Source organism: Sorex araneus, chromosome 2 (assembly GCF_027595985.1).
Source record: "Sorex araneus isolate mSorAra2 chromosome 2, mSorAra2.pri, whole genome shotgun sequence".
Classification (NCBI taxonomy): Eukaryota; Metazoa; Chordata; class Mammalia; order Eulipotyphla; family Soricidae; genus Sorex; species Sorex araneus.
The window spans coordinates 217734515-217744464 of NC_073303.1; the positions used below are offsets into that span (position 1 = coordinate 217734515).

Here is a 9950-nt window from a genome sequence, read left to right on the forward strand (position 1 = left end):
ACACGGAGGAAGGGCCAACGGCCGGGCGGTGGGGGGTGGGGGGGAGAGGCGTGTGCAGATCCCCACACTCACATCCTGAACCCCAGAGGTTCTCAGCTTTGTTTTATTAGTCACATGACATCAGGGGGCCCGGAGGTCAGGGCCGGGGACCCTGTCCACTCCAAGGGCCCTGATGGGGTCACAGCCACACCGTGCACGTCTTTGGGCCTGCGAGCTCCTGGAGAGGGAGGGAGGTGTCAGATATCGGGGACCGCTCTGCTGCTCCCAATACCCAACAGTCCTTTGAGGGACATGCCGCCACCCCACGCCCCGAAGGACCGAGTTCCCCAATCCTCTGCCCATGGCGGAACCCAGTTTCCCTGAATGAGTCTTTTTGGGGGGTGGATGGGGGCACACCCAGCAATGCTCAGGGGCTACTCCTGGCTTTGCACTCAGCCGCTGCTCGTGGCCGTGCTTGGGGGACCGTACGGGATGCTGGGGTCTGAGCCGGGGCGGGCCACAGGTGAGGCACGCGCCCTCCCCACTGTGCTGGCCCCGACCGAGTCTTTTTTTATTTTTTTATTTTTTGCTTTTTGGGTCACACCCAGCGATGCACAGGGGTCACTCCTGGCTCTGCACTCAGGATTACCCCTGGCAGTGCTCAGGGGACCCTATGGGATGCTGGGAATTGAACCCGGGTCTGCCTTGTGCAAGGCAAACGCCCTACCCGCTGTGCTATCTCTCCAGCCCCCTGACCGAGTCTTAAATCAGCTCCTTCTTCTCCCGCCCTCTCTCCCTCCCCGGCCCCCTGCCCACATCCCTCCCCCAGGACCCGGGCCGCCAATACCTCACCCACTCGGGCCCGCCCCAGCCTGCACATCTGTGGCCATTGCCGCCTCACCAGCATGTCCAGGGCGTGAGCAGCGGCGTCCTGCACGCTCACGAACAGCTGCTCCGGGCCCACTCGATCCCCAAGGCCGGCCTGGGTCAGCGTCCCTAGCACTGAGGCTGCATGGAGAGGTGGCCAGGTTCTCAGACCCTGAGTCCACGCTGTAACTCCCCCCCCCACACACACACACACATACACACACACCACACCCCAGCCCCAGGGCCCCCCTCACCGTTACACTGAGCCAGGAGAAGGTGGATCCCCGCTTCTCGGCATCGGCTGGCCAGCTGCGAGGGTGGGGCGGGGGGTCAGAAGGGCTGCGTGCGGCAGGAAGGGGTCACTCTCTGCCACCTCCCGTCCCCCTCACCTGCACCACTTCTCGGGCCCCGGCCGCGTCTGCAAAGGTGACCCCGCTGCAGTCCAGGACCACCGCTCTGACGGGCTCGGCCGCAACTAGGGCAGGAGAAGGCAGCGGTGCCCAGGCGCCCCCTGGTGGTGCCCGAGAAGGGAGCGCCTCGCCAGCCCGTCTCACCTGTCTCGGCGGGGCCGTCCGTCTTCTGGGAGTAAGGAAGGACCACGGCGTGACTGGGGACATCATACACCTCCTCCAGCCCCCCTTCAGCAGGAGCCTCCCGCCCCTCACCTGGCCTCCGTCTCCCAGCCCCAGATGCCCCTCGAGGAGGCGACGGAACTGCCCGCGGGTCCCGAAGTAGAGAGGCGCCGGGTAGCTGAGGATGCAGAGCCCGGGGACCTGCAGGAGCTGCGGAGGGTCCGAGGGTGAGAGGGCGGCCCACCTCGGCTCCCCTTCCTTCTCAGTGCTCGGCCACCCACCTTGTGGCTCTCTCTCAGGGGCCGGTACAGCTCCGTGCCCTCAGCCCATCCGAGCGCCTGGCATTGCACCCTAGGTGAGAAGCTAGGGTCAGCTGCCGGGTCGGAGACGGCCCCCAGGCCCTCCCCCACCCTCCCTCCCCACTCCCACCTCTGGGTGCGGCAGACCACAGTCATCATGGAGAAGACGACGCCCACGGCGAGGCCCAGGTCCACACTCAGAGTCACGACGGCCACCCACGTAACCATCCACACGACCTGCAGGGCGTGGGCGGGAGGGGAAGTGCTCAGAAGGCGGGCGGGGGAGGGGCGCGAACCACAGAGTGGATGGTCGGGGAGAAGGTAGAGTAACAGGAGGCAGGGACGGATTGTGGACTGAGCCCACGGGGGGGGGTGGGGGGCACCAACTGGAATGCTCTCACAGGAGCAGGCCACGACACACAGGTCTGGGCAAAGGAACCCGGAGGGGTGCATGTGTGTGTGTGGGGGGTGCACTATGCTTTAGGGTCAGGACCATTCACTTTGCACTAGGCTAGGGGCGCTGGACACGGGAGTGGGAGTGTGTGGGGGGGAGGGGGTGCCGCCATTGCTCACGAAGTCCACGCGGCTGATGCGCCACAGTTGGGGGAGCTCCTGCATCTGGAAGAACATCTGGCGCATGCTGGAGATGTTGATGCAGGCCAGGACAGCCTGGGGACAGAGGAGGTGGGCTGACCACCCCAGAGTTCCGGGATAATTCACATAGGCGCACAAGCACGCACGCGCGCACACACACGTATACACACCCCTCTCCTCTGCTCCTCACCTTAGACAAGTAGAGGAGGTGGGCTGACTACCCCAGAGTTCTGGTGCACAGGCACACACACACACACACACACACACACACACACACACCCCTCCTCTGCTCCTCACCTTAGGCAAGTAGTAGAAGAAGGGCCCCAGCCACAGCAGAACCGAGAGGACCACAGCGCAGGAGAAAAGACCCGCCAGCTGGAGGGAGGAAGGGCCCGGAGCCCCGAGGAAGGGAGTCCGGACCCGCTCCTGGGAAAACGCGCCCCCCCAACGCCCACCAACACTGATGCTCCTCACCCCTCCCGCCCTTTCTGATATCCTGCCGCTAGCACCTCCCACTGCCCGCTGCCAGTTAAACGCTCAGCCCTCACAACTCCCCCGAGATCAGCCCAACTTCCCCATCCTGTAGCCTGCCTCCATCTAAAAAGCCACAGTGAGGTTACCCCAAACTCAGGGTTAACCACACGCACCAGCTCAGTTTTAAAAAACAAAATTAAGGGGCTGTAGTGATAGCACAGCGGGTAGGGCGTTTGCCTTGCGCGCAGCCGACCCGGGTTCGAATCCCAGCATCCTATATGGTCCCCTGAGCACCGCCAGGGGTAATTCCTGAGTGCATGAGCCAGGAATGACCCCTGTGCATTGCCGGGTGTGACCCAAAAAGAAAAAAAAAATTAAGAGGGCTGGTGCAATAGCACAGCGGGTAGGGCGTTTGCCTTGCACGCAGCCGACCCGGGTTCGAATCCCAGCATCCCATATGGTCCCCTGAGCACCGCCAGGGGTAATTCCTGAGTGCATGAGCCAGGAATGACCCCTGTGCATTGCCGGGTGTGACCCAAAAAGAAAAAAAAATTAAAAGGTGCAAGGGAAATGCATAGGTGTTATTTTTTTAAAAAGAAAATGTCCCCATGAAGAGGGGAATATTAGAATCTTCTCCTCAAAATTCCTACAGCTAAGTAGGGGTTTTTGTTGTTGTTGTTTTTTTAAACTTTACATGAGGCGCCTCAACTTTTAGGGTGCTGAGGAGCCACAAAAGTCTAAGCAGGGGCTGGAGTGACACACAGCAGGTAGGGCGTTTGCCTTGCACTCGGCCAACGCGGGTTCGATTCCCAGCATCCCATAGGGTCCCCCAAGCACCACCTGGAGTAACTCCTGAGTATAGAGCCAGGAGGAACCCCTGTGTATTGCTAGGTACAACCCAAAAAAAGAGAAAAAAAAGTCTAAGCAGTGCTTGATTATTCTGTCCCTCTTCCCTTAGGACCCCTCGCCCATCCCCTCGCCCACTGTCCCCACGGTGCCCGTCTCCTCTCACAGAGGTGCCGCTCGGCAATGACCACCTGCTTCCCCACCCCCCCCCCTCCGCCTCCTCCACGCCATGCACGTGCCAGCTCTCACCTGCGTGTTCCCCCCCGCGTCCACCAGGAGACTGGTCGTAGCCAACGTGGCTGAGTTGGGGAAGCAAGAGAAAAGGGAGGAGACAAGGTTGGACACGCCGTGTGCCAAGAGCTCCTGGGGAAACGCAAAGAGATAAGAGAGCAAGGCCGGGGTGGGGGGTGGGGGGCGTCCAGCTGGGGGCCTGCCTCCCTAGGGAGGCTGGGGTACCCGGTCCAACACCCACCTGGTTAGAGTCGATCGTGTAGCTATACTTGTCCGCATAGATGGAGGCCAGGGACGCGGACACAGCAAAAGTGACCAGCGCCAGAGGCAGCGAGTCAGCCAAAACCCTGGGCAGCTCGGCCAGGTTGGGGAGGAGGGGTTGAGGGAATCTGAGGAGAGAGGCTCCGTGATGGGGCGGGGCGGGTGGGGGCACACAGACAGACACAGACAGATGGGGCAGCCTGGGCCGGGAGTCAGGTGGGAGGACGCTGCCCGCTTCTACTCTTTCTTACCCTCCGGGCAGCAATCCCACAATCTGGACATTGTATCTTGTGTCCAGGGAAGAGGAGAAGCAGAGCACTGTAGCCAGGAGCACCTGGAGAGAGAGGGCTCATCGGGGCATGCGCAGGGCTGGGCCTACCCCCGGGAGTCCAAGAGGGAGAGAGAGGCCCCATGGGGTTCTTGGTTCAGGATTAGGTGATGCCAGCGCTGAGCTGTGTTGGAAAGGGTGCTTGCAACTGTTGGAGAGTGAGACAGAGCTGGAAAAGTGGAGAGGGGGTGGGGAAGAGGAATGATCTGGGGCGAGAGGGAGAGAGAGAGAAAGAGAGAGAGAGACAGAGAGAGAGAGAGAGAGAGAGAGAGAGAGAGAGAGATGGGGGAGAGGGTAGGGGAGGACAGGAGGATTCTATGAGGCCTTGTGAAGAGCAAGCAGAATGACCCAGCCATGAAAGAAAAAGAGAGTGAGAGAAGGAAAGGAGGGAGGGAGTGGAAGGAAGGAGGTAGGAAGAAAGGAAGGAAGGAAGGAAGGAAGGAAGGGAGGAAGGAAAGGAGGGAGGGAGGGAGGGAGGGAGGAAGGAAGGAAGGAAGGAAGGAAGGAAGGAAGGAAGGAAGGAAGGAAGGAAGGAAGGAAGGAAGGAAGGAAGGGAAGGAGGGAGGAAGAGCGTACAGGTGCCAAGGCCCTTGCTTTGCACACAGCCAACTTGGTTCCATCCCCCACAAGCGTCTGATGCCACGAGTACCACCAGAAGTGGCGGGAGCACAGAGCCAGGAATAACCCTGAACCCACTAACCAGGTGTGGTCCAAAACTAAAACAAAACAATATTGTACCCTAAGTAGGGAACCTGGGCTGCTTTTAGAAATATATAGAATTATATATTGCTAAATATAGCAATATTATTTGAGAGAGGGAGAGAAGTGTAAGTGGGTGAGAAAAAAAAAGGATGCAGGGAGAATGACAGTAAAGGACAGGCTGAGAGATGCGCCGCGGCGCGCCGGACCGCAAGGGAGCGCGGTAGCAAGAAAACGCCTCCTGCGCTGGCCCGCGCGCTGGGCGGGAGAGGTGGGCCCGTGAGAGGGGTGGGGGGTTTGGGGGTCCGAGTGTTCTGGAGAAGCCTGGCAAGGGCCTGGTCCTCTCGCCTGTGGCCGCTCTGCATCCCGCCAGGGGGCGGCAGCGGGCAGCTTGGCCGCGCAGGGGCTGGGGGCCCCCCACCCCCCGCCCCCCAGCCTTCCTCACCATGACGATTTCCCCGGGTATCGGGGTGGGCAGGCGGTCTCGGAACCGCACGTTCAGTTCCTTGACGGGCACGAGCAGCGCCAGGCTGAGGACCGAGATGGTCAGCTCCGCGGGGCTGCTCTGGGGCAGCGCAGTCAGCACGGCGGCCAGCGTCTGCGGGCGGGGGCGCGGAACGGAGGGCCTGGTGCGGGGGTCGGCTGCCCGCCGCGGGGACCCTCGCCAGCGTCCCTCCTGGCTCCCCGCGGCGCCCCGCCTCCGCCACGTGGCTCGAAGCCTGCTTTCCTCGCGCGGTCTTGCCTGCCTCGGTTTCCCTCTTCCCGAGACCGATAGAGGCCCACCCGCCCCTACACCCCCACGGCCCCCAGCCCGGGTCCCCGCCCACCCACCCACCCCCCACCTTGAAAAGGGCGAAGCAGCCGATCTGGCGCGGGAGGGGCAGCCCCAAGAGGCTGGGCAGTTGGGACACGAGCACGTGCAGCGCGGCCCCGCTGGTCAGCGCCTTGACCACGGGCTCGGACAGGAAGGTGGCCAGGACGCCGAGCTGCAGGGCGAACATGCCGAGCTGCGGGGCAGCGAGACGCGCGGTCAGCGCCGCGGGGGACATCGGGCGGAGGCTTCTCCCGCTTCCCCCCCCCACCCCGCGCGCGCGCCTCTCCCGCCCGCGCAGGATCGTGGGCCGCGGCCCGGACGGGTCCCGCCGCTCCCGCGCCCACCGCCGCCGGCCTCCCCCGCACCGGCCTCCCCCGGCTCGCCCAGTTCTGGGGGGCCCCCACCCCCGCGTTGTCCCTCACCATCAGCGCCCCGCTCCCGAAGGCCAGGGCCGCAGCCGCCCCGACCCGCTGCGCGTCCAGCTGCTCCCGCTCGACTGCGCTCAGGTTGCCCCCCGCGGGTTCGGGTACCAGTCGCTCCACGGCCGAGCCCGTCATGAGGCTGAGTACCGCGAAGGTGCCTGGCGCAGAGACGAGAGCTGAGGTCACCGCCGTGCTGCTGGTGTCCAGGGCCAAGCTCAGCTCCCGGCCCCAGAGGCTGCTGGGGGTCAGACCCCCCACCCCCCCATACACGCACACACTCCTGGAGGCAAGTCCCTGGGGACAAGAGATGGCCCTGCAGACGACGGTGAGGATGCAGGCCACTCTCCCCTCACTCCCGCTCCAGACGCTCGCTAGCTCCCACACCCGGACCCTGTCTCTCCTCTCCCCACTTGCCGAGTCCCCAGATGTTCTAACCAAGTTGAACGGACGGCAAAGGCGGGGATAAACTCGGGCCTCCTGGCCCCCACTCGGCACCCCAGCAAACACTGGGGTGGAGGGGTGGGCGGTAGAGAGACCAGGAGCTTGCCTGCAGCGACAACTCTCCGCCCCCACCCCAGCTTCCCCCTCCGCCTCCCCCCTGCACAGGGCCACATCCCTGGGTCACTCACCGGTGGACACGTGTCTCCCGGTGCCCAACAGGGTGTACAAGAGAACGGGGAAGAACGAGGTGTACAGTCCGAACACGGGGGGCACCGAGGTCAGGAGGGCAAAAGCCATGCCTAGGAGTTGGGGGGGGAGAGCAGAATCATTGGGTAGGGGCGGAGGGGGAGGGTTGCCCGGCCCCGGCCCACGCTTGGAGCAGGACCCGGGGCTGGCTCGATCCTGCCCAACGAGGGGTAAACGGGCCTCGGTGGGAGGTCGTGGGGCGGCCAAGGTTAAGGTCCGTGTCGGCCTGCGTCCCGGGGGGCCTCTCCAGCTCCCTGGGCTGGAACTTGTCCGCCTGCGTGGAGGCGGGGCGCGGGGAGGGGGGCGCGCACCCAGCCGCTGTCTCCCCGACGCCCACCCTCAGGGGCCCCTCGCGCCTCCTCCCAGGGGGCTTCCGGGCACCTAACGGGCTGGGGGCGGGCGGGGGGGCTCACCCTGGGGCACGTGCACGATGCCCACGGTCACTCCGGCCACCGCGTCGCCGAGCAGCCAGGCGCGCCAGCGGTAGAGGGGCAGCCAGCGCAGCGGGGGCAGCCGGGCCCGCAGCAGGCGCCACGCCCCCGGGCGGGAGCAGGCGCGCGGCCGCCGCCCCCACCGCCCGCACAGCGGGGACCCGCCCGGCTCCCCGACGGCCGGGGGCTCCGGCGCCGCGCCCCCGAACAGCTGCTGGAACCGGGCCTCGGTGAGAGGCTCCCTGAGCTGGGCGCCCAGGGGCGACTTCGAGCCGGGGGCCTCTCCCCGGCCCGGGCAGGGCCTGGCGCCCGGGAGGCCACTCATTTTGCCCTGGGTCACCCCCCCAGCTGCGCCCAGGCTTAAATAGCCCTCCGCCCCCCGCGGGCCAGAGTCCCGCCTCCTCCAGGCAGGGTCCAATCCGGCCCTGGACGGCCTGTCTCTGGGGGACCTCCTGCAGGGGGGCAGGGGGTGTCTCCAAGCCGCACGTTTCTCCGTTTCCTCCGACATCCTTGGGCGGATCGCGTTCTCCGGAGCCTGCACCCGCCGCCCGCACCCCCTCCACCGAGCCCCGAACCCCACCTCCGATCCGGGGCCTGCCCTCACCTGCATTTTGTCTTTTTTTATTTTTCTTTTTGGGTCACACCTGGCAATGCGCAGGGATTACTCCTGGCTCTGCACTCAGGAATCACTCCTGGCGGTGCTCAGGGGACCCTATGGGATGCTGGGAATCGAACCCAGGTTGGCCAAGTGCAAGGCAAACGCCTCCCCCGTTGTGCTATTGCTCCAGCCCCCCGCCTGCATTTTGGAAAGAGACAGAAGCTGGCCTGGCCGAGTTGCTGCAGACCCTCATCTGAAGGGCGCGATTCCTGACACCCCCCCCCCCCCCACATACATCCCCTGGCACACATCCCCACAGCCGTTCCCGGGTCCCCCCATCCCCGTGCAGCTTACCTGGAGTCTCAGAAGTTGCTTTCTCCGGGGAGCGGGGGGGTGCAGGGGCATTAGTGAGCCCACCCCTAGCCCCCACTCACATTTCTTGGGAGGGGCGTGGCCCCCAGTCCCAGTGCTGAGTCTACAGGACCTACCACACTGACAGGACGTCGTGATTTTGCTTTTCTTCACAAAACCATGCCCCCTGTATATGCCCCCTGTATCACATCCCGGTGCGACTCACAAAGCAGAGGCTCACAGCGTTGGGGTGGGGGGTCGCGGGAGTGGGATTCGGTATAGAAAGGTGCATCCCCTGCACCTCTCTGTGGCCCAGAGAGACTCAAAGGTCCTGAGGCCAGCATTCTGCCGCGTGCCACCCCTCCTCCACGCACAAGAATCCCCAGCACCCCTGGTCCCCAGTCCCTGACCCCAAAGTCCTGGGGGTGGGGTTCAGCGAGGGTGGGTCTCCCCTCTTCAATTCCTCCTATTGTTCCCCCAGAAGTCTTATCTGGGCTGGACGTCCTGTCCCCCCCTTCGAGGTCCCTCCCGTCATTGTCAGCCAGGGGGACCTCGGGCCCCAGGGAGGCTCCGGCTGCTCCTCAAGCTCCCAGCCCAGCAGCCTATTGTCTGCTGAGGAAGCCTGAGCCACGTGACCCGGCCCAGGGGACACCCGGACACGGTGGTCCCAACACTTAGCCCCACACCCAGGACAGGGCGCCGGGCCCTGGAGCTCTGCCTCTTGGCCTCCTTCTGTCCCGGGGGCAGGCCCAGGGGTGGGGAGGAGCAAGCCCCGCCCCAGGGATGTCCACAGGGAGGAATCCTGTGTGGCGACGGTGACGCCCGTGACCTCCCAGACGGCAGAACCGAGAAGGCCAGAGCAGCACGGGGTCACGGCCCCCACGACCCTCGCCCTTCCCAGCCTGCCTGGCTGGCCACGGAGGAGCCAGGGGAAAGGTATGCTGGCCCTGACCTTGGACTCTGGGTGTTGGGCGGAAAGGGAGTCTCACCCCCGGCCCCCACACAGCGCCTTCCAGTGGGGCCGGGAACAGAGGCCAGATGCGGGGGGGGGGGTGCAGGGGAGGATAAACCAACGATCTTAGGGTTCCAAGTAGGCCCTCCCACCCAGGCCCAGATCTGAACCGAGAGATGCACAAACCACAGGCTCAAAACATAGACAGCAGCAATTTTCTTTTTTTTCCTTTTTGGGCCACACCCAGTGATGCACAGGGGTCACTCCTGGCTCTGCACTCAGGAATTACCCGTCGGGGTTCAGGGGACCATATGGGATGCTGGGAATGAACCTGGGTCGGCCCAATGCAATGCAAACGTCCTATCCGCTGTGCTATCGCTCCAGCCCCAATTTTTCTTTTTCTCTTTTTTTAAATTTTGAGGCCACACCTTATTATCAAGGGTACCTCCTGCCTCCACACTCAGAAATTACTCCTGGTGGTGCTCAGGAACCATATGGAGTGTGGGGGATCGAACCTGGGTCAGCTGCATGCAGAGCAAATGCCC

At 64.1% G+C, this 9950-nt stretch overlaps 1 protein-coding gene across 11 annotated transcripts; it reads right to left on the reverse strand.

Moving 5' to 3' along the window:
- Positions 1 to 36: 36 nt before the first annotated feature.
- SLC26A10P (Solute carrier family 26 member 10) lies at positions 37 to 8256 on the reverse strand. 11 transcript variants are annotated; one of them, XM_055127150.1, is made up of 18 exons: positions 7487 to 8090; positions 7016 to 7126; positions 6387 to 6544; positions 5993 to 6157; positions 5596 to 5748; positions 4375 to 4457; positions 4104 to 4251; positions 3881 to 3994; positions 2609 to 2686; positions 2291 to 2386; positions 1848 to 1954; positions 1700 to 1769; positions 1512 to 1628; positions 1401 to 1425; positions 1236 to 1321; positions 1101 to 1155; positions 881 to 987; positions 37 to 217 (listed from the first exon to the last, which is right to left on the reverse strand). In XM_055127150.1, the coding sequence occupies exons 1-18, from the start codon at positions 8010 to 8012 to the stop codon at positions 179 to 181; spliced, it is 2238 nt and encodes a 745-aa protein (XP_054983125.1). In that variant the 5' UTR covers positions 8013 to 8090; the 3' UTR covers positions 37 to 178. The 11 variants fall into 11 exon arrangements, with proteins under 11 accessions (XP_054983125.1, XP_054983122.1, XP_054983117.1 ...); XM_055127148.1 differs by having other exon boundaries at positions 87 to 987; positions 1700 to 1954; XM_055127144.1 differs by having other exon boundaries at positions 86 to 987; positions 1236 to 1425; positions 1512 to 1769.
- Positions 8257 to 9950: the final 1694 nt, after the last annotated feature.

Coding starts and splice junctions, on each gene's coding strand:
- SLC26A10P (XM_055127141.1), bottom strand. CDS start 8,012: ATGTCGGAGGAAACGGAGAAACGTGCGGCTTGGAGACACCCCCTGCCC. Junction 7,127..7,486: donor CATCGTGCACGTGCCCCAGG/GTGAGCCCCCCC, acceptor CCCAACTCCTAG/GCATGGCTTTTGCCCTCCTG. Junction 1,629..1,699: donor CCCTGAGAGAGAGCCACAAG/GTGGGTGGCCGA, acceptor GACCCTCCGCAG/CTCCTGCAGGTCCCCGGGCT.